Genomic DNA, 23826 nt, shown 5'->3' on the forward strand with positions numbered 1-23826 from the left:
CCCCTAATGTACATGATGTACATTCACTAATATATCAAAGTCAATCACCAAGCAAAACATGAGAAAAAGGGAGGGAAAAGGGAATGGGGTGGGAATTGGGGAAGGGCTACATGAATGAAGTGTGCATGTATTCTTCTACCATCTTAATGGGTATGTACCCCATTAAGATGTTTGACTACAATGCACCAATAAAAAATAAAGAATGAAAGTACAATGCCCTGGGTTCAATCCCCAGCAACACACACACACACACACACACACACACACACACACACACATACACACAACTATCATGTAGTGTGTTTTTTCTCAGAAGATCAGGGATAGTTCAGTACTAGACAATCCACTAATGTAATTTATCCATCCATAGATTATGGGAGAAAAACTATGACACACAATAAAGAAAAAGCATCTGGTAAAAATTGACAATCAAAGCCAAAAACATTTAAAAAATAAGAATGAGCTGGGTATGGTGGCGCACACTTGTAATCCCAGCATTTGGGAGGCTGAGACAGGAGGATTTCGGTTTGTAGACAGCCTCAGCTACTTAGTGAGGCCCTCTGCAACTCAGTGAGACCCTGTTTCAAAATAGAGTAAAAAATAGGGCTGGGGGTGTAGCTCTGAGGTAGAATATCCCTGGGTTCTATCCCCAGTACCAAAATTTTTTTTAAAAGGCAGGTTGTTCTGATAAGTTTCACAGAATAAGCGAAGAACCACTTTAGCCTGATAAAATAAGTCAACCAAAACCCCAAAGTAAATAGCATTTTGTGCATGGAGGGAGGCCTGGGGTTTGAACCCAGAGGCATTCTACCTCCAAACTATACCCCAGCCCTATTTTGTTTTTATTTTAAATCAAGGTTTACTAGGTTGATGAGAATTTCACTATTTGCTGAGGCTGTCCTTGAACTGGAAATCCTCCTGTCTCCGCCTCCCAAGTACTGGTATTACAAGAGTGTGCCCCATATCCTGCTCATTCTTATTTTTGAAACTTTAGAAGTATTCCGTTCAAGTCAGCTAGTCACTGCTTCATTCAACAGTATGTAAGATTAGAAAATGTACCAAGATGAGAAAAAGAAAATAAGAAAATTGGAAAAGAAGATAAAAAAAATTATCATTATAGCTGGGTGTGGTGGCTCTTACCTGTAATCCTAGTATTTGGGGAGACTTAGATAGGATTGCAGGCTTGAGGACAACCTCAGCAACCTAGCAAGACCCTATTTCAAAGGGAAAAATAAAATAGAGCTGGGGTGTAGCCTGGAAGTGAAATGCCCCTGGGTTCAATTCCCAAAACCACACACACACACACACACACACACACACACACACAAATATCTACCATTATTAGAAGATTCAGGAAATCTGAAAGTAATTGAAAGGCTCCAGCACCCTGAGAAAACATGAAGCCAGACTCACTGAAGCCAGCAGGGACATTTGTGACACTCTCTCCCCAGAGGCCCTGCTTCCAGTCAGCACTTTAAAATTATAGGAAAAGAACCCCAGCTCCCAGCTACACCCAAGGTAAGGAAAGGGTTGTTGTGTGTGCCCAGCACACAACTGTTCCAAGGGAACTCGCCAGAAGATCGCTCTGAGCTCTGTGAATTCCGCAGTTAAGCTACCCGGTGGTGGAGGTGGAGCCTGGGTGGCAGATACTGACCCTCCCCACTGCTGGGGCAGGCAGACAGAACCACAGCTGCCTGCTTCTGCTAAGGGGCACAGGGAGTTGGTAGAGAAACCCCGAATTTCTAGCCAGGCTGATGGGTAGGGTCTTCTGTATGAGGCTTGTCCATGAAGACTGGACGAGGTTCCCGCTTTAACACACAGACACCAACACAGAAAGTAGAGAAAAATTAAGAACCAGGAAAAGATGTTCCAAACATAGGAAAGAGATGTTTCCAAAGACTGACGCTAATAAAATGGAGCTATATGACTTACTTGATAAAGAGGTTTTTTTTTAATTCTTGTGAAAGTCGGACGTGGTGGTGCCATGTCTGCAGTTCTAGTACTTGGGAGGCTGAGACAGGAGGATCCGCCTCAGCAAGTAGTAAGACCCTCATCAACCTAGTGAGATCCTGTTTCAAAATAAAAATAAAATAGGGCAGAGTGTGTAGCTCAGAGGTAGAATGCTCCAGAGCTCAAACCCCAGTACCACACATACACACAAACATACACACACACACACACACACACACACACACACACACACTTGTAAAGATACTCATCAAGGTCAAGAGATTAATTCATGAACAGAGTGAATACTTTAATAAAGAGATTAAAAATATTGCCAGGCATGGTGGTGCACGTTTGTAATCCCAGCACTTGGGAGGTGGAGACAGGAGGATCTCACAGGTTCAAAGCCAGCCTCAGCTACTTAGTGAGGCTCTCAGCAACTTAGTGAGACCCTGTTTCCAAATAAAGTATAAAATAAAATAGGCCTGGAAGTAGAGCCCGGAGGTAGAAAAGACCCTGGGTACCACTCCCAATACCACACACACACACACACACACAAAAAAAAAAATGTAAACAATGCCAAACAGAAATTATGGAAATAAAGGACAATAATAGAACCAATTAAATAAGCAGAAGAAAGGATGAATAAACTCAAGTACAGGCCATTGAAAATACTTCAGATGGAAGAGAAAGAAAGAAAGAAATTGGGGACTGTAAAGCCTCATCAAGCAGACCAATATACACGTTATGGGAGTCCATAGAGGAGAAAAGAACAGAAAGCTTACTCAAAAATATAATGACTGAAACTTTCTGAATCTGAGAAAGATGGAAATCCACATACAAGAAGCCCCCAGAACACCAAATAAAATAAACCCAAAGTCACCCATACTACAACAAATATCAAAAACAGAAAAATTTGAGCCGGGCGTGGTGGCGCACGCTTTAATCCCAGCTCTTGGGAGGCTGAGACAGGAGGATCGCATGGGTTTGAAGCCAGCCTCGGCTACTTAGTGAGGCTCTCAGCAACTTAGTGAGAACCTGTTTCCAAATAAAGTATAAAATAGGTCTGGGAGTATAGCCCGGAGGTAGAAATGCCCTGGGTTCCATCCCCAGTAACACACACACACACACACACACACACACACACACACACACACCAGAAAAATTTGAAAGCAATTCTACACAAAGGACTTGTATCCAGAATATATAGTCATATAACTCAGTAATAAAGAGGATAAATAATCCACTTAGAGGTAGGAAAACTGGGTGTGGTGGCTCATGCCTATAATCCCAGTACTTTGGAGGCTGAAGAAGGGTAGCAGGTTCAAGGCCAGCCTCAGCAACTTTTTTTTGTTTTTGTTTTTTGTAGTACTGGGGATGGAACCCAAGGGCATTCTACCTCCGAGCTACACTCCCAGCCCTATTTTTTATTCTTTATTTTGAAACAGGGTCTCACTGAGTTGTAGAGGCCTCACTAAGTAGCTGAGGCTGTCTGCGAACCACGATCCTCCGGTCTCAGCCTCCCAAATGCTGGGATTACAAGTATGCGCCACCACGCCCAGCTCAGCCTCAGCAACTTTAGTGAGACCTCCAGCTACGTAGCAAGACATTGTTTCAAAATAAAAAATAAAAAGGAGTGGTGGGTATGTTGGAGGTAGACTGCCCCTGGGTTCAATCTCAATACCAAAAATTAATAATAATTAACATAGGCAAAAGATTTGAAAATATCCTTAGAAGATACACAAATGGACAATAATTTAAGAAACAATCTAATAGATACAAACTGATGAACGAGTAAAGAAAATGTGGTATATTCATACAGTGGAATATTGTTCCACAATGAAACTGAAGGACTAATACCCACTGTAGCTCTTGAGAACACAATGTATACTCTGTAGAGAAAGAAGCTGATCCCACATTTATATAAAACATTCAAAATATGAAAGCCCATAAAATCAGAAAGTAGATTAGTGGTTGCCAAAGCCTCATAATGGGGCATGACTGCTAATGGTTGTGGAGTTTCTCTTTGGGGATGATGAAAATGTTCTAAAATTGGTTGTGCTGATGGGAGAACACTGGAGGCCACTGACCGCAAACTCTTAATAGCTGTGGTACGTTGAACAATATGCCATAACAGACTAAAAATAGATACAGCATGTTAACTAATAGATATGGTACATTAAGTTTATATTATAGCTTATGCTAAATAAATATTAATAAAGCATGCACAAAGCCCTGTTACCAAATTCCTAGTACCAAAAAAGAAAAAGAAAAAGAAGGAAGAATCTGGGCATGGTCACACACGCTTGTAATCCCAGCATTTGGGAGGCTGAGAGAGGAGGATCCAGGTTCACAGCTAGCCTCAGCTACTTAGTGAGGCCTATTGCAACTCAGTGAGACCCTATTTCAAAATAAAGAATAAAGCCGGGCATGGTGGCGCATGCTTGTAATCCCCATGCTTGGGAGGCAGAGACAGGAGGATCGATCGCGAAGGTTCGAAGTCAGCCACGTGCACTGGCTTGGGAGACCCTGTTTCCAAATAAAAATGTAAAAATAGGTCTGGGAGTGTAGCCCGGAGGTAGAAGGGCTTCCAGGAACCCCAGTACCACCAAAAAAACAAAACAAAACAAAACAAAAAACAAAAAAATAAAGAATAAAAAATAGGGCCAAGGATGTAGCTTGGAGGTAGAATGCCCCTGGGTTCCATCCCCAGTACTGCAAAAAAAAAAAAAAAAAAAAGAGACTTCCGGGAAGATGGCGACCGAGAAAAGCGGGGCTTAAGAGCCCCGCTAACAACCAATCTCCATTACCACAAAACCAGCGCCTTTCATAGCCAGAAAACACCATCACCAGAAAAACAAAAAAACCACCAGGCTCCAGAGAGAAAGCGGACTGAGAACAGAGCTCAGGGCCACAGAGGAGACACACGCGCCCGAGGACGCGGCAGCAACGCCATACTGCCGGCGGCAGCGGCGAACTCAACGGACTGCTACAGCAAGCCGAGGTGAGCCGCTGCGGAACAGCCAGGCGGGATCTTTCAGCGCAGAGAGCATTTAAAGCTCCCAGTGGCCAAGCTCAGGACACGCTGCAGGGATTCAGAGTGGAAATCAAAACCAGAGAAGAAAAAATACGCCAGCCTCACGGCCGAGGGCGTGGCAGAGGCGCCATATTGCCACCGGCGGCGGCAGCAGCATTGAATTCACCGAGTCCAGTACAGCTACATCTGCGTACTCAAGAACAGTGAGTCAAATTGCGGGCCACAGAGGAGAAATCCCAGTACTGTACCTCCTGGGACTTGACCCAGTGAGGGAGTGGTGGTGGCAGAGATATCACACCATAGGAGAACGTGCAACCTGGCACCCCCCATAGTTTAAAGCAGCCTCTATCGACTCCCTGGGTCAGAGACTCTGTGATACAACCCAGTAAAGGAGTAGTGGGGTCTGAGATAATACAGACTCGAGATCCAGAGCACCTTAAGTGAAGCCATAGTGACCCAAGGGAAGAACCCAGAGAAGGCACAAACCTCCGAAATCATGGGAAAGAGGAATAACACTGGAGTAATGAATGCGCACAACCCCACAACATCAGAACCTGATAAAACAGAAAATCAGAGATTTCTAGAAGATCAAATCAGGAAAATAACTGTAGAAATAATAGAGGTGCTTCGAAAAGAACTCAGAGAGAGCCAAAAAGAGATAAAGGATGCAATTAATGAAGTAAAGGCCTCAATTCAAAGTACAAACAACCGATTAGACCACATGGAGAACAGAATCTCGCTCTTAGAAGATGAGCAATCCAAAAATGAACGCATAGTTTCTAATCTAGAAAAAAATATCCAACAGCAGGAATCTGACATTGAAGAAATATGGGCCCATCTTAAGAGAGCTAACCTAAGAATAATTGGAATAGAGGAGGGAAAAGAAAGTGAAACCAAAGGGATCAACAATCTCTTCAAGGAAGTAATAGCAGAAAATTTTCCAAATATAGAGCAAGAGGTTGATACACAGATCCAGGAAACTTATAGAACTCCCTTTAGACAGGTTCAGAGAAGAGGATCCCCACGCCACATAATTGTCAAAATGACCAATGTGGAAGCCAAGCAGAGAATCTTAAAGGCAACAAAAACAAAGGGCCAAGTGACATTCAGAGGCAAACCAATTAGAATCACTCCAGACTTCCCAAATCAAGTCATGAGAGCCAGAAGGGCTTGGAGTAACATATTCCAAACTCTGAAAGAAAACAACTTCCAGCCAAAAATTTCCTATCCAGCAAAACTTTCTATCAAATTAGATGGAGAAATAAGAAGCTTCCATGACAAACAGAAACTGAAGGAATTTATGTCTTCAAAACCAGCGCTAGAGAAAATACTCAAAGAGATTAACTACAAAGAAGAAATAGGTAACACTCACCAGATCCAGAGAAACAAGATTTTCCATCCAACAGATAACTAAGATTGGTTATCTGTGGAGATTCATTATTTATGTTAGTCTTTTACCTATCTCTAAATTGTATTGTTTGCCTTTATTGTTGTTAATTTTTAGGATTTCTAGTTGGAATATTAATATACCTTCAGATATAGCATTTGGAAATATTTTATCCCATTCTATTAGTAACTTTTAACTCTGTTTACATTGTCTTTGGATATATAATTTTTTTTTTTAGGGAGTTTGTATATTCTTCTGTTGCCTGTGCCATTGAAATCATAACCAAGAAATCACTGCCAATTTCAATGTTGCGAGGTTTTATGACCCAGATTTTCTTCTAAAAGTTTATAGTCTTAAGATTTATATTTAGGTCTTTTATCTATTTTGAGTTAATACTTGTATGTGGGATTAGGTAAGGGTCCAATTTTATTCTTTTCCATGTAATTATTATTTTTTAACAATATTTAGTTAAAAGATTATTATTTCTACCACCAAATGTTCGTGGAAACCTTGTCAAAAATAACTTGACAATATAGGGAAGAATTTAGCTCTAGGCTTGTATTTAACTCCAATGGTTTATATATCTGCCTTTAGAACAGTATTACACTGTTTCAATTATTGTAGCTTTATATGGTTTGAAATCAGAAAATATATATCTGCTAGCTTTGTTCTTTTTCAAGATCGTTTTGGGTATCTAGAATTCATATTCCATATTAGGATAGATTTTTTTCTGAAAAATAAATATATAAATATATGATAGTTTCACCTAAAAAAACAGATAAAAATATGCTCTGGTAAGAAAGAAAGCAAAAAGAAATATTGAAATGTTATCTTTAAGTCATCAAAAGCTTGGTATCAGACAAATGAAACTGTTATGTGAGATTAACATTTTTAATTTTGGATAAATTGCTATAATACTAGATGTCAACCACTAAGCCAAGCATGGGAAGGAGGGATGGGGAGGGAATGGGGTAGGGATCGGGTGGGGGCTGACTGGGCGATGTGTGCATGTATGTCTACAAAAGTTTGTATCCCACTATGATGTATAAATACAGTGCACCAATAAAATAAAATTAAAAAAAATATATATATATGGCAACAGAGATTAAAAAGGACATAATATAATTTCAAAGTTTATTCCTATTTTTGCATATTGAAACTTCCCAAAACAAAAGGAGAACAAAGTGTTTGTCTCTCTCCTAGGCATCACCTCACTTATTCTAGAATAGCTTAACATCTGATCAAAGAAAAGCTGTCGAGTTACTGTCATACAAGTCTGCAAGGCCCTCTGGATGAGCACTCTGTGGAAATGAACCCTTTTCAACCTGCGGCTTTGATGACCATGACCCTCTGCTGCAGGTGGATGGAGGGCTGGATCAGGCAGAGCCGGGGCTCCTGCTTCTGACTCAGGCCAACGCCGTTGTGATTCACCACCATCCAGCTCCGATCATACAGCAGCCCGTGGTTTCCTAGAGGCCACTCGGTCACCTAAACAAAAGGCAGCTTATTTTAGGCTGGAGTTTCTCAAAGAGGATCTTTACATTATTGCACAGGGGCCGCACAAATGCAGCTGGACTTCAAGAATCAGCACGTACTCTCAAAGGAAGAAAGGGAAGAGGAAAAGAAGGTAAAACAAGAGTCCAATGCAAAGGAGACAGCAAGGTTGTCTCCAGCCTCAGGACCCGCTCTCCCCTCCTCTCGCCTTCCATCTGTGTTCTAAGTAGGTAAGGCGTGTGCATGCGTGACATTCAGAGAACAGAGTCTACAGTGAAGTCTGTCCTGCCCCATCTCCAGCCCCCCCCAAGGTGTCCATGGCTCCTGCTTCTTAAATATCCTTTGTACCCACTAGGATGCCTGTCCAAGCGCATCCTAATATAGACAATTCTTACACAAATAATGGCTATTATGGAAAGGTCACTAAGTTGGTCCACTTTAGGTGTATAGGTTTTCCTGAATTCCTTTTTTTTTTTTTTTTTTGGAACCGGGGATCGAACCCAGAGTGCCACACCTGCAAAGCAGGCGCTTTGCCACTGAGCTACATCCCGGCCCCGGAATTCCTTTTTTTCCTACAAAACTAAAATACAAATTACACCCACTGCCAGATCTTGCTTTCTAATACCATTCTACAGTTGAAAGAACCAGAACTCCTTGGAGAAACAATTGATTCTAGGGCTGGGTCAGGACAACTGGGAAAAATGAGATGTCAAGGCTCATTCTGTAGCTCGAGTATTATTGGTATATTGGTTCAAGAAAATAAGCCCTTATTGAGCCCGAGGGTCATGGTCTGTAAGATGGGAGCCCACTTATAGATAGGTACGCCTGGCCATCTCTGCGCTTGTCCTACAGAACACGACTCACCTGTGAGTCCTTACCTGCTTCCACTGGGGGCGGGGGGTGAACTTGCTATTTTATGGTCTCAGCCTGTAAGCCAGGCTCCTATAGGACCACTCTAAACTGTGGACCAATCTTAATATGTCCAATGAGGAGCCAGAAAGCCAGAGGCTGAGGATTTCTGGAGTTTACTCCTATTTTTGCCATAGACTTGAGACACATGTGGAAACTATAGAACAACAGCCTCACGGTGGCCACCGAAGGGAAGATGGCTTCTTATAGACCAGGGCTGGCTGTCAGCTAAGGCAGGCCTCCTGTCCTGCGGGCAAGAGTCGCCCTGCCATGTGTTTGCAGCTACAGTGTGTGTTGTCCTTGTTATCTACAGGGGAATGGTCTCAGGACTCCTCACAGATACCATAATCTGTGGATGCCCAAGTCATTTATATTAAATGGTACAGTTACCATAAACATCCTCCTATATATTTTCCACCTCTAGAGTATTTGTACTACCTAACACAATGTAAATACTACATAAATAGTTGTTATGCTGTGTTGTTTAGAAATAGCAACAAGAAGAAAAAAGGTTTGTACATGCTCAAAACAAATGCAATTTTTTAAAGATATTTTTAATCTGCGTAGGTCTAATCCACAATGAAGAGCCCATACATCCAGCTAGCTATAGTTTAGTAGAGAGGACTGAGAACAAATCCCATAAGACCATGGACTCAAGGGGAAACAGACCTGGTTAAGATCCTTGCTCTGTCATTTATTCACAGGTTACCTGGGCAAAGTGCTTAACTCCTCTGTATCTATGAAACAGGGATAATGTCACCATTCACCTCATGTGATTGCTTCGAGGATAAAATTAAATGATGCATGTCAAATGCTCCAGCAAGGAGCCAGCACACGCATTCAGGGAAAGTTACCACTATAATGATTAACAGTGACTCGGTGCTCACCGCAGAAAAACAGGGGCCTCTCAGGGGTCCCTGGAAGCAGAGTCATGTTCCAAAGTCAGCCCATATCAAAAAGGGCCAAAGAGAATGGCTTTTTTTTTTGTCTGGTACTGGGGATGGCACCCAGGGGCTTTCTACCTCTGAGAGACACCTCCAGCCCTATTTTTAACTCTTTATTTTGAAACAGGGTCTCACTGACTTGCAAAGGACCTCAGTAAGTAGTAGCTGAGGCTGTCCTCAAACCGCAGTCCTCCTGTCTCAGCCTCCCAAATGCTGGGAGCTAGGATTACAAGCATGCACCACCATGCCCGGCGAGAACAGCTTTTCATACAACATTCTGGTGTATTATTTTGATTCTTATATGCTTTTCATCACCTGCTGCATCCTTTCTTCACTTTATATTTTTTAAAAAATGTCCTGGCATGGTGGCACACACCTGTAATCTCAGTACTTGGAAAGCTAAAACAGGAGGCTTGCAGGTTCAAGGCCAGCAGTGTTTGGTAACTTAGCAAGACCCTGTTTCAAAATAAAAAACATAATAGGGCTGGGGTGCAGCTAAGAGGTAGAAAGCCCCTAGGTTCAATCTGCAAAGGGGGGGGGAGGGAGGAAGGGAGAGGAAAAGAAAGACAAAAATGCTGCAGAGAAAGCAAACAGAAGCAGTTTCTCTGCTACAGTGCAAGCTCTTACCTCAAACGCAGCACAGGATTTGATGGGGTAAAGGTAAAGGTTGGTGACAACATGTGGCCCAAGGTCGCCACGCAGGGTGTCTGCAGCTTCCTCTGAAGGCAAGTACTGGGCTCCGGAGGCCCCACTCAGAGGTGGTTGCAACTCCATGGTATTCGCAGCAGGGTGAGGGTTGATCCAAACCCTGGAGCCTGTGCAGGCACCTTCCTGCGATGGGAGATAGCTGCCTGTGACAGCAGGTGTGTCCTGGGCCTTGCCCTCTGCTGTTAGGGCTCCAGCTTCCCTGGTGTCAGCAGGAGGGACAGGTTGGTCACCGGGCAAGTGCAGGCAGGTGGCTTTGATGAACCTGAGAAAGGCCTGGGCATCCTCGACCGTAGACATGTATCCAAATGAGATCCTCACCGATCCTGTAGGCTGCCCGTCTATGAGGTCCATGTTGTCTCCACAGACATGACCAGCCTGCATAAAAGGATGACACATCACCAGAGGGACCCATGGTAAACCAGAAACCATCTTATAAAATGAATTTCATTAATTTTAAAACTAACCCAGGAATCTGGGCATGGTGGTGCACGCTTGTAATCCCTGTGCTTGGGAGACTGAGACAGGAGGATCATACAGATTCAAAGACAGCTACTTAGTGAGGCTCTCAGCAACTTAGTGAGACCCTGTTTCCAAATAAAATATAAAATAGGCCTGAGAGTATAGCCCGGAGGTAGAAAAGCCCCTGGGTTCCACCCCCAGTACCACAAAAATAAATAAATAAAATAAAAATAAAAATAACCTAGGAAAAGAGACCTGCAACCCTAATACACGTGCTGCACAGAGTCTGTGACATGACTAAGCTCTGAGCACTCTGGGGTCCGCTCTTTGGACCACTTTGCTCAGCTGTGAAGTGGAGCCAGTACCAGTCTCAAAGGCTATCAAAAAGTTTGAAGGAAGCACTTCATGGACAGCATTTACCCAGAGCTGGGTAAATTAAGGGGCCAGCCCAGAGGGGACGAAGGACAGGCCCGCGTTTCTGATACACCAAGGGGTCAGCTTCATGGTCTACCCAGGGCTGAGATGAGAAACTCACCTGCTGGCAGCCCTCCAGCCTCTCAGTATGAGGGGAGGCCTGCATCCCTGAAAGATGCCCATGACAGGCAGAGATGCTGCCCCTGCAAATAACCAGCCCGAGCCCCTGCAAAGGCCTGGTCAATCAGAGTGTCCCTGCAAGGAAGAGCAAAGAGGCAGGAGGAGCCCAGTATCCAACCTGCCCGGTATTGGTCGCTGGCCAGTGTGGTACACCAGGCTGCCCGGGACACTTCCCCAGGGCTAACTTCAGGCCAGTCACCCAGAGAGATGGGACTGGGCATTCCACACAATCAGATGTTGTATCGAGAACTGCATTTCTTCATGTTCTGAGCGTCTCTCCCTCTCACCCCCCCCTACCTTCTTCCTCTTCTTCTCTCTATCAGTTTTTTTTTAAATAAAACTCAGTTCAGCTGGGCGTGGTGGCACACACTTGTAATCCCCACGCTTGGGAGGCGGAGACAGAAGGATCACGCTGGTTCGGAGCCAGCCTTGCTGGCTTAAGAGACCCTGTTTTCAAATAAAAAGTATAAAATAGGTCTGGGAGTGTAGCCCAGAGGTAGAAGGGCTTCCAGGAACCCCAGTACCACCAAAAAAATAAAAAATAAAAAAAAAACCTCAGTTCATGGTTAGTTGGGATCTAGTACATACAATGTTTGGTAGCAACAAAAGGAAACTCAAGTTAGAAACTTCATAAGGATAATCTGAGTGGCAAGGAACCCTTATCTATTTTGCAGTAATGTTTCCAGACAGCCTGTCCCCTGAAGTGGAAAATCTCAACCCCAGGAGAGAAGAGAAGGTGGGGGATATGGAGAACAAAGAATCCCCAGAGCCATGGCAGAGTCCCACTCTGCCCCCAGCCTGGAGGTGAACTGTGCCTGGAGGGATGTCCCCATCACTGTTAACAGACCTTCCTGCTTATATTATGTTTATTTTTTATAGTACTGGGGGTTGAACCCAGGGATAGTCTACCTCCAAGCTACACCTCCAGCCCTAATTTTTATTTTAAAATAAGAGCTCACTAAGTTGCGGAGGGCCTTGCTAAGTTGCTGAGGCTGTCCTAGAATCTACGATCCTCCTGTCTCAGCCTCCTAAAGTACTGAGATTACAAGTATGTGCCACCACACCCTTTCTGCCTTTAAATGTTTGCTCTCGAAGTAAAAAAATGACCAGACAGTACTTCCCTAGAGACACTACCTTGACGCTCCCCCTTTCCTTTGTATATCCACAAAAAGAGCCCTTAGAAATGAGGCCAAAGAACCAGCCTGCACCAGACACACAGCCAAAGTGTAGCCAACCCCTTGCCACCATGTAATCCTGCTAATCACAGTCACAAAACACAGGGCCCTGCACCCACCTGAAGATGCTTCTTGACCATCTCGTTGCTTAGACCCAGGTGCCTCTGACAGGCCCCAGTGTTGCAGAAGCAGCCAGTTCTCAGGTGGATGTTGTACAGGCTGGCCATCTTGTCTACCTGCGGATTGAATGGGACATGGAGCCAGAGTTACAGGTGTCCAATTTCACTCTGGAAGCCTGGAAGCGCCTCAGGTCAGTGTTTAGACCTCTATTTCCTAACAAGAAAATGAAGATCTTGTTACAGAAGAAAAACCTCAATATATCCCTAACTTCATTTGTACTTAATGACTCAAAAATCACTAATTTTGGAGGTTACACAGGTGGGCAATATTTTACTTGTCCCCCACTCTCTTTATTGTAGAAAACACCTGTGGCATGCAGGTTACGATGGTAACATTGCCTGCTTTACTCTTCAGGGACCTGAGGACAGTTTGGCTGAAAACGCTGACTCTTCCCTTGGGCCTGCAGATGACAAACGGGGACTGAAGTGGGATGAAAAGCCACCTGTCTTCCATGTTGTGTCTGTCGTCTTCGTCGCCTTCACTTTGGGGTCAGATTCTACTCAGCTCTGACAAAGTCTTGAGAAATGGTTGGTCCAACACTATACTACAAGGTTGACTTGACCTAGACCTGCCTATGCCCCCTACACACATACACACACTCTAGCCCCCATTTTAGGCTAAGAACACTCACCAACCACCAGGACTGGAAACACCAGACCTTTCATTCAAAAGGAATGAAAAGAGGGAGCGCTCAGGTTCCTGGAAGATCTCCGCCTATTCCTGACAAGCCATGGATACTACCCCCTCCAGTAGCCTCTCCCTCTCCCACACTGTTCCTATCCTACATCTGTGACCCCTCAAGCCCCTGGACTTGAGGATCTGTTTCTGAGCAAAGCTCCCTCTTCTTCTGTCACAGGCTACAGCCTTTCTTCTCTCAGCCAGTGGTCTTCTGTAGGATGAGCCTCCAGACCTGGGTTCTGCAGTGATCTCAGCCTGGAAGTTTGATCTAATATGGTGTGCTCTCGTGTGGGTGTATTAATCGTTTTATAGAATGTTCTGGAAATTTAAAGCTTACCTGTTAAATTACAGAAATATGCCTGATAAAGGGAAAATGTCAAATGAAGGCCAGATTCCAAATTAAGAGCCTAGATGTTTCCAGCGAGGCTCACAAGAACAGGCTTCGGTGGGGCTGAGGACTTGGGGCAGCTCCTTGCAGCTGGCACAGCCTCAGCTCTCAGCCTGGACACCAGCCTCACTACTGATGCCATGGTCTCTGTGTCCTGGTCTCTCCAACCTCCCTTCAACCACAGTGGTTGTCCGCAAGGGTCTTCCCTGCCCTCTGGAGGTTCTGGGAGGTGCTTCACATCCACTGGAGCCCCTGGGGATGTTTGTACCCACTCCTTGGCTGTGGGACAAGGACTCTGCTCCCCCCCAGGGCCTGGAGGCTGAAAACACTGTGATCTGTGGCTGGGATACCAAGATCAATCCCTGGACATAAAATGACCTCAGCTATGTCCCCACTACCTTTCTGTCTAGCCTATTTTAGGGTGTCTTCCCTGCTGCCTGTCTTCTCCTGTTGCTCTCAGAAGAATCAACTTCTTTCTTCCTATTGAAATTTCCCACTGTGCCTGAATAAAGAGGGTTGGGAAAGCATAGCCCAGCTCAACAGAGCCACGCATGAGAGCTGAACAGCTTCTGCACGGGGCCAGGCGGCCTCTGCATGGGGCCAGGCGGCCTCTGTGGCTCAGCAGGCCTGCGCTCCATCACAGCTAGTTCCAGGGCACAGAGGCCTTCGCTGCAGATTACAAGGCTCAGAAAAGCTTCCAAGTTTCAGACAAGAATGATTCTGCTATTTAAAAAAAAAAAAAAAAGTCAGCAGGATAAAACGAAAACTCACCTGGGAGTAACCGATGATGTTCCCCTTGTCATCCAGCACATTGAAATTGATGACGGGCCCCTGAACGTCAGGGCTGCTGAACGCAGAGTCGCTGTAAATCCGCACCACAGGGGCTCCGTTGGAGTAGCGGAGAGAGGACAGGGCGGTATAGGTATACTGAGCCAACGTGAAGGTGTGCCACCTTATGTTCTCCATGCCACCTCGAAACCAAGGGGAAGCCAGAGCCATGAACTTCACAGGAAACTCACTTGCTCGCTTTTATTACTTTTTTTTTTTTTGGTGGTGGTACTGGGGTTCCTGGAAGCCCTTCTACCTCTGGCCTACACTCCCAGACCTATTTTATACATTTTTATTCGGAAACAGGGTCTCTTAAGGCAGCGCAGCTGGCTTTGAACCTGCGCGATCCTCCTGTCACCGCCTCCCAAGCGCGGGGATTACAAGCGTGCGCCACCACACCTGGCCTTTGATTACTTTTTTAAGTGTGCGTGTGTGTGTGTGTGTGTGTGTGCATGTGTGTGTGTGTGCGTGTGCGTGTGTGTGTGTGTGTGTGTGTGTGTGTGTGTGTGTTATAAGGGATTGAACCCAGGGGCATTCTACCTCTGAGCTATACCCCAGTCTTTTTATTTTTTTATGTTTTTTGAAATGGGGTCTTGCTAGGTTGCCAAAGCTGGCCTCAAACCTGTGATCCACTTGTCTCAGCCACCCAACTACTGGAATTATAGGAGTGCACCACCATACCTGGCTACTCACTCACTTTTAAGAAAACGAGATTTTTTCCATAGAAATTCGGTTGCCCTCTTTTTACTTAAACATTCAGATAATATACACCCTCCAGGTGGCAAAAAATATACAATTTTTTTCTTCAAATATTATTTTTGCTATTTGTTTTTGTCCATATTCAAATCATTTTAATTATACAAAGCAATTAAGAATACATACTTCAATAAGTCTTGAAAATATTATGCTAAGTGAAATAAGCTAGACACAAAAGGACAAATATTGTATTACTTCCTTTATATAAGGAATCCAGAATAGGCAAGAAAGTAGTGTAGTGGTCACCAGGGGTGGGGAGGAGGGAACGGGGAGTTAGTGTTTTAATGGGCAGTTTCAGTTTGAGATGACAAAAAAGTTGGAAGCATGGTTAGTGGTGATGGATGTGGAACAAGTGAATGCACTTAAACTACCCAGTTACACACTTAAATGGTTTAAATGTAAACTTTATGTACATTACCACACTTTTTTAAAGAGCAGTTTAGGTGAGGCATGATGGCAAGCACCTGTAATCCCTGTACTTGGGAGGCTGAGACAGGAGGATCACAGATTTAACACCAGCCTCAGCAACTTAGTGAGCCTCTTAGCAACCTAGCGAGATTCTGTATGAAAAATAAAAATAAGAAAGAAAGATGGGGAATACACACAATGGAATTCTACTCAGCAATAAAGAAGAACAAATCATGTCATTCTCAAGAAGATGGAAAGACCTGGAGAACAGTATGTTAAGTGAGATCAGCCAGGCACAGAAAGAGAAGGGACATATGTTTTCTCTAACATGCCCAAACTAGGGAGTAACGGGGATGCAAGAGGGACTCCAGATAATGGGAGGGGAAACCTCAGCAAAGCTAGAAAGGAAGGGTAGGAGAGGAGGAAGAAGGCTGAGGTTGATTAATGCTGGAGCTCCATTCGAATATGTGTAGAAGTATGAATGTAGCATGGTCAACCTGGACACTCATTGTTGGGAGGGGGGAAAGGGGTAGCGGGGGTTGGGGAGGGCTCCAAGTACTGTGTGAATGTATGCCATTTTCAATATGATCTACATAAAATAAAAATAAAAATATTTTGAAAAAATTAAAATAATAAAAAATAAAGAGCTTGGGGTATAGCTCAGAGGTAGACTGTCCCTGGGGTCAATCCACAGGAACACACACACACACACACCAAAACCCAGAGCAATTTAGTAGGAAAAGGCAGAGATTGCCATATTGTGAGCTGTTCCTGTCAATCTTTGCTTTCAGAGGTGCCCAGCCTGCTAGACCCTGCCACCTCCCATTTGGGTGGCCTTGGAAAGTGCTCCATGCTGATGCCTGTGTCCATTACCTCCCCCCTTGTCCTGGATGATGCCCACTCACCTCCCTGTACCACCATCAAGGCAATGTTCATTCTGTGAACCCATCAGTCCCAGTGTTGGGCTGCGGCTGAGGACCCGAGGGTCCTAACAGTGTGACAAGAGAGAGAGGAAGAGCTGCCTCACTGCTAACATGCACCCCAGGTTACACAGTCCCACTCACGATGGGGGGAAAAGGCAGTGCTAAGCTGGGCACAGGGTGCATGCCTATAATCCCAGTACTTGGGAGGCTGAGATAGGAGGAGTACAGGTTTGAAAGCAGTGTACCAGTAGCACTGAAAATAGTGCTGAGGGTGTAGCTTAGTAAAGTTCAAGCCCAGTACCAAAAAGGCAGTGCCACCCAGCTTGCAAAGCACAGCCTCTTCAAGAAATGCCCAAGCACACCATGTCTAATGCCAGGCATGCCAGACACATGCCCTCCCAGTCCCGTATCTGTGCATCTCTCCTTGTAAGATGGGGAATGGCGTGTCCAGTGAGCACCCACCCACACCCCCACTCCCCGGAGGAAAGACCTGCATTGTGCAAAGTCCAGTGGAAGACAGTGGCTGGGAGTTTGGGATTAGGCATTAGTGTGGCCTACACTTAAATCCTGTCCTCCCAGGGAAGCTATTTAACCTGAGTATTCACTCCTTATGAGCAAGAGGGGCTTGTCATCAGCTTCCCTGGGGGCTGCAGAGAAGGTGCAGCAAGGGCTAAATGAGACCTCAGGACCTGCCCCATTCTCATTCTTTTCTGTACGTTATTAACATCCAATTTCAAATGTCTCTACCTGTCAAAATATTCTTTTAACTGGCAAAGCAAAAAACAAAAAAAAAAACCAGAATCCCCTCCTTTTTCCCTGCTCTCAGAAGTTGTTTTGGACATGTTTAGAATTGGATTAACCTGCATCGAGTGTCCAGCTGCTGTGCACCGCTCACTGCCACACGCCTGTCCCCTCCATCGGGAACCAGCCATGCCAGGGCTCCTTCAAGGACATGGCAACAAGGTCGTACAGTTACAAATGTCCACTGACCTGTGAGGCGCTCCAGGGCATCGAATCCATGTTTTAGCGCTATCACATCAAGGAAGGAGATGGTGCCATCTTCAAACCTATAGCACGAGAGAAGAACGAGCAGACCTGAGGCCAACACACTCCAGACACATTGTGTGGTGTGCAGTGAGGGTGTGAATTAGGAAGAGTGGGAATCTATTAGAAGCTTCCCTTTTAACACTGTTCTCCCCCTCCAAAGAGGGACTTGACACACCAGGACCCACCAGGCTGCCCGTCCCTAAATAGCTCTGCAGCTTTCCCGAACTACTTCAAACACTGTAGGGCACGCAGGCAATGGTGACAAAGGTCCCTAAGACAGTGGCCACCCTGATGCGCTAATGAGACAAGAGGTGCTTTGCAGCAGCCCCAGGGAGAATTTTGACTTGCCAAAACCAGTACTGTAGGCTCTTGAAGTGCTGCACTCTGGACACAAGAGGGCACCACTGCTGGGGCCTTGACTCATGGTGACCAGAAGGTTCGCTCAGAGCTATCTGACAAGTCTCTAGTTTCAAAGTGTGTGGAACCACACATTTAAGTTAAAATTACAAGGCTCTCATCAATACAGCAGATCCATGCCTTTCTGATTGTCAACATGTTTATTATGTTTGAATTTCTTAATTATTAGCTTCATTAGACTTTTCATCAAATCTTTATAGTCAACCTTGTATGTGTGTGGCACCATTCTGTATCTAAAATACAGCAGTGAACAAGAGAGGCAACATCCCTGCCCACATGGCTTTATAGTCTCTGAGACAAGGAACAAAACCCAGCAAATACACAGAGAAACCAAGCTGCGGGAGGGGGACGGTGCTTAAGCAGAGAGAAGCTGGAGGCTGCTTTATTTTTGTTGTTGTTGGTGGTGGTGGTGGGTTTTTTTTTTTTTTTTTTTTTTTTGGTGGTACTGGGGTTCCTGGAAGCCCTTCTACCTTCGGGCTACACTCCCAGACCTATTTTTACATTTTTATTTGGAAACAGGGTCTCCTAAGCCATCGCTCGTGGCTGGCTTTGAACCTGCGTGATCCTCCTGTCTCTGCTTCCCAAGTGCAGGGATTACAAGCATGCGCCACCACGCCCAGCTGGAGGCTACTTTAAACCAGGTGGTCAGGGTGTCTTATCGGAAGTAAATTATTTAAACAAAGACCAACTGGATGTCAGGAGCAAGGGAAAGAGAGGGAGGAGCACTGGGGCTGAAATCAGAGGCATTTGATCTCTGAGCTACATTCCCAGCCCTATTTATTTTTTATTTTGGAATGGGGTCTCACTAGGTTGCTAAGGCTGGCCTTGAATCTGCCATCCTCCTGCTTCAGCCTCCCAGATACTGAAATTACAGAGTGTGTCGCCATGCCTGGGTAAAAGAGCTAATTTTTGAAACAGCTAAACTTACAGGGTCTGAGAAATACAGCACTCCAGAGAGAGGAAGAGGCAAGGCCCCCTGAGCAGGAGGAGCCTGGCACACTGCAGGGACAACAGGAGACCCATGCTGAGTGTGAGCAGCTGGGGACAGTGGCAGGAGATAGCGAAGCAGCAGACACCAGCCACCAAGAGCCAGAAGGCTCTACACAGGGCACTAACATGATGCGATGTGACCCAGGCTCTAAGGAGATCCCTGTGGCCCCTGGGGAAGAGCAGACTGCAGGAGTGAGACTCGGGGAGGTTTCTATAAGCATGAGGTGGAGAACAGTCGCCCACAGCAGCCTCCTGCAAGTCGAAGCTTTCAGTGGAAGCATCCTGCTTTGTATCTTAATGCTTAGGAATAAGATTTGCTTAAAACATTACTGCAATGTTAATTCCCTTGTAAAAACTAATAGTAATAGATATGGAATTTAGAATGAGCCAGTAATCAATTATTAATTGATGAATCATTAATGAATTAGTAATTCCTAATAAATTAAACATCAATAGCAAGTGACTTATATTATTGATTGATCAGCAATAAATAATTATTTGTTAATCAATATTAATTAGTAGGCTTTTCCTTAGAATAAAATAAAATGATTTTTGTTTCTATCAAGGGTTTTATTTCATCAAGTTATAAAATACAATAGGTTAAGAACATGATCGAGATACATGTTCAATAAGCCTTTGGATTGAATGTTCTATCTTAAATTCTAGTCTGAGGTTCATAAGAAAAAATATTAGGTTTATAGTGGTAAAGAAATATGTTCTGCTGTCTGGGAATCTTGGTGTGGTCCATGCTGATGCTGTAAAGTAATCCACCAAAATCAAAGGAAAGTGGTCCAGTCCACCCCAGTCTGCCACATACTGACCCCCAGTGGACTGCCTTTTTTTTCCAGGCCTTCAGATGCCCTGGTGGACATATTAAGTTTGCAATGTCTCTTTGCCCTTTAATTAATATCATCTTGTGTCATTTCCTCTCCCTCAATTATATTACATGGTAATTTATCACGCTTCTTATATTCTCCTTCCTGGTTTTTTTGTTTGTTTGTTTTGTTTGCAGGTCTGGGGATGGAACCCAGAGGCTTTCTACCTGTGAGCTACACCCCCAGCCCCATTTTTAATTCTTTAGTTTGAAACAGGGTCTCACTGAGTTGCAGAGGCCTCACTAAGTAGCTGAGGCTGTCCTCGAACCGCGATCCTCCTGTCTCAAGCCTCCCAAATGCTGGGGTTACAAGTGTGCACCACCCTGGCACCTTCCTGTTTTAGAATCCTCCAATTATGGAAACACCCTGAACAAAAATGATTTCAAACAGCCTCATACGCATACCAATGGCACTCTGTGCTGGTGTTCCACCTACAGCAGCTCTACAAGGATGCTATCATGCCCACTTTACAGAAAACACACACACATGCAGAGAGTCAAGCCAGTGTCTCCCCACCCTGAATCTTCCCACCCTGCATCTCCCCACCCTGCCTTCCGGGAGCCACACCCATGCTTGGGCCTGCAGGGTTAACACTCTGCTACCAAGGCCTGGCCCTGTCTGAGGGACCCTGAGTCTGCACTGGGTCTGGGGAATCTGAGCCACCTGCCCATCAGGCCAGGGTCTTCTCAGTCACCAGCAGGGTGACTGTTCCCTGCCCCAATCCCATGGTGCCCCCACTGCTGCACCCAGCAGAGCCCTGGATCAGCATCGTTTATCTTTCCTGGGTTCAGCCTTATGGGTCCTCCCAACACCATCTGGAAGATTCCCAGGCATAACCCTCACCCTCTACCCTGCAGCCTGAGCAAGAGGCAGGCCAAGACACCAGGCCAGGCCTGACCTGTGAGGAAGGTGGGGAGCCTGCCCTCACCCCGCCCTGTTCTGGGCCCTCTTGTTTAGTCGATCCTTCTTGCCAACTAGGTGCCAAGCAGAGCCGACTCTGGACGGGAGTCGAGGCTGCGCCCTCACACTCCTTCCAAAGTCCACCCAAGTCACTTTCAGTTTCTGCCATCTCTTCTCAGTACCAGGGCCGGGAACGCGCCCTCCTGACCCCGCGCAGGCCTTTCACCTCGTCCTCACCGCTGCAAAGCACCGCGGCAGGGCTGAGGGGCAGAGTTCACTCCAGCCTCCTCTGCCTCTCACATCTGAGCCCTGCCAGGGCCGGCTCGCAATCCCGCGGGCGCAGGCACCTGTCCGGCCTAGCGTGGGGCCCCAGCCACCGAGGGGGGGGGGGGTACCTTTCAGCCACAGCGGGCCTGGGGGCGTAGAAGTCCTCTCCTGCCAGGTAGGCGGCGGCGGTGCCTCCTCCGAAGTAGCTCTTCCTCAGGAGAGGGGCCACGCGATTATTGACCAGCAGAGCACCGAGGCCGGTGGGGAACCCGAAGATCTTGTAGAAGGAGACCGGCACGAAGTCGGCCTGATGGGCCGACAGGTCCAGAGGCGACGTGCTCACGAAGGAGGCGGCATCCAGCAGCACGAACCACTTCCCAGGAGCAAGCACGGGGCTCATCCGCCCGGCCTGGACCTCTCCTATCCAGGACAGGGGGTACCTGGTTCCGGAGAAGTTGCTCTGAGCCGGGTAGCAGAAGAGGTGCGGGAGCTGGCAGTCGGGGTCGCAGGCCGCAGCGCCGGGATCCTCCGCCGCCCGCATGTCCTCCGGCCTCACCGGCGTGGACGTGACGTTCAGGGCCGCGGCCACCTTCCGCATGCCCACCACTGACGTGTGGCTGTCGGTGAGGTAGCAGAACTGGCTCCCACAGCTGTCTGGGCCCCGGGACACCCACGGAAAGGCCTCGGCCACCAGCTTGAGAGCAGCCGTGCTCCCAGCCGTGAAGACCACGCTGTAGTCCTCCGGCGAGGTGCAGAAGTGGGCCAGAATCCTGGAAGAAGCACGGGAGCCGCGATTGCAGCCTCGGTCTCCTCCAACAACGCCTGGGCAGGTGGTCTGGTTTTTACTGAATGATGTCTCTGCCCTAAGTGCTAGGAAAAGGCCCGGTAGTCTGGACCTCATTGTGAAGCTAGGGTGCAGGCCAAGAAAGTCATGGCCCTGCGATCAAGATGCCGCCCACCACCATCTCCAACCGGGGGTGGCAAAAGTCTACAGCGAGCTGGGTAGGAGCTGAAAAGCCTTCTCCTCGGTGTTTCCTCCCCAGATCTTCACAGCCAGGTCTAAGTCATCAGCCTGTTTCAGTGTGTGTGTGTGTGTGTGTGTGTGTGTGTGTGTGTGTGTGTGTGTGTGTGTGTGTGTGTGTGTGTGTGTGTGTGTGTGTGTGTAGCTCAGGGGGATTCTACCTCTGAATCCCCTAGCCCTTTATCATCCAGCATGGTGGGACACACTTGTAATCTCAGTACTTGGGACACTGAGACAGGAGGATCACAGGTTTGCAAACAGCTTCAACTTAGTGAGACCCTGTTTTGAAATAAAGAATTAAAAATAGTGCTGGGGAATATAGCTTGGAGGTAGAACACCCCTGGGTTCAATCCCCAGTACTGCAAAGAAAGAAAAAGAAAGAAAAAGAAAAAGAAAGTAAAGAAAGAAAGAAACTGGGTCTTGTTAAGTTTGTGAGGCTGGCTTTAAGCCTGCTATTCTCCTGTCTCAGCCTTCACCACCACACCCAGCTACATTCTTTTTATAATATTGGCAATTTGCAAATATTATAATTGCAAAGCTGCTTTACTTTCAAATATGAAATTATTTGCCGGGCGTGGTGGCGCACACTTGTAATCCCCGCGCTTGGAGGCTGAGACAGGAGGATCACACGGGTTCAAAACCAGCCTCAGCTACTTAGTGAGGCTCTCAGCAACTTAGTGAGACCCTGTTTCCAAATAAAATATAAAAAAGGTCTGGGAGTATAGCCTCGAGGTAGAAAGCCTCTGGGTTCCACCCCCAGTACCACCAAAAAATTAAATTAAATTAAAAAATAAATAAATAAAATAAAATAAACAAATATGAAATTATTTGACTCAAGTAATTTTAGGAACCACCTGAAAATTATTTACCAGAAACCAGTTAGTACATGTTGAAAAGTACAAAGAGCTATTTAAAATGTAAATACTAGCTTAAAAAAGGAGGGGGAGAGATGAATAAAATAAGATACCTAATGAAACATGAAAAGAGAAGTGCTGCTTATTTTCTCTGAGACCAAGGCCTCAGAATGGGTCGCTCTGGCACATGCCCACGGGCACATGGAGCCGCCGTGTGGCCTCAGCCAGCTGCCCCTCCGGCCCTCCCCCGTCGTGTTTCTGTCCTCCGCCCCTGATGCTGACTGTCACGCGTGCATTGCTTTCTCACTGAATGTGATCTTCCCGAAACGCTCTCAGAACTTCCGTGGGATGCGGCAGGTGCGACGAGGGAAGTGTATCACCAAGGTGGCCAGCGTGGACATGTCCCCGTCACTCACCTGTAGCGCACCTGCTCCACAGTGTCATGGGTGAGCTTGCTGGTGATGTTCTGGCTGTGAGGGTTGCCTGCGGTTACGAAGACAAAGCTGTACAGTCACTTCGGGGATGTCTCATTTTGTGTTCCTTCAAAACCCTCTCCCTCCATTTTTCCGAAAGCTAAGCATAAAGCTACCAAAAGGCCCAGCAATTCCACTCCTAGAGATATGCCTAAAGGAAGTAAACA

General features: G+C 46.1%; 1 protein-coding gene across 1 annotated transcript in view; it reads right to left on the reverse strand.

The window, feature by feature from the left end:
* Positions 1-23826, reverse strand: part of MOCOS (molybdenum cofactor sulfurase) — a gene marked incomplete at its 3' end in the record, with an annotated part of 55015 nt that overhangs the window by 22048 nt on the left and 9141 nt on the right. The window contains exons 3-9 of the mRNA XM_080714699.1: positions 23603-23669; positions 21440-22081; positions 17806-17882; positions 14672-14871; positions 12774-12890; positions 10346-10801; positions 7697-7859 (exon numbers count right to left, since the gene is read on the reverse strand). Of these exons, the coding sequence (XP_080570825.1) occupies positions 7697-7859; positions 10346-10801; positions 12774-12890; positions 14672-14871; positions 17806-17882; positions 21440-22081; positions 23603-23669 (1722 nt within the window). The remainder of the gene's footprint in view (positions 1-7696; positions 7860-10345; positions 10802-12773; positions 12891-14671; positions 14872-17805; positions 17883-21439; positions 22082-23602; positions 23670-23826) is intronic.

This window comes from Muscardinus avellanarius (assembly GCF_963383645.1).
Source record: "Muscardinus avellanarius genome assembly, chromosome: 17".
Lineage (NCBI taxonomy): Eukaryota > Metazoa > Chordata > Mammalia > Rodentia > Gliridae > Muscardinus > Muscardinus avellanarius.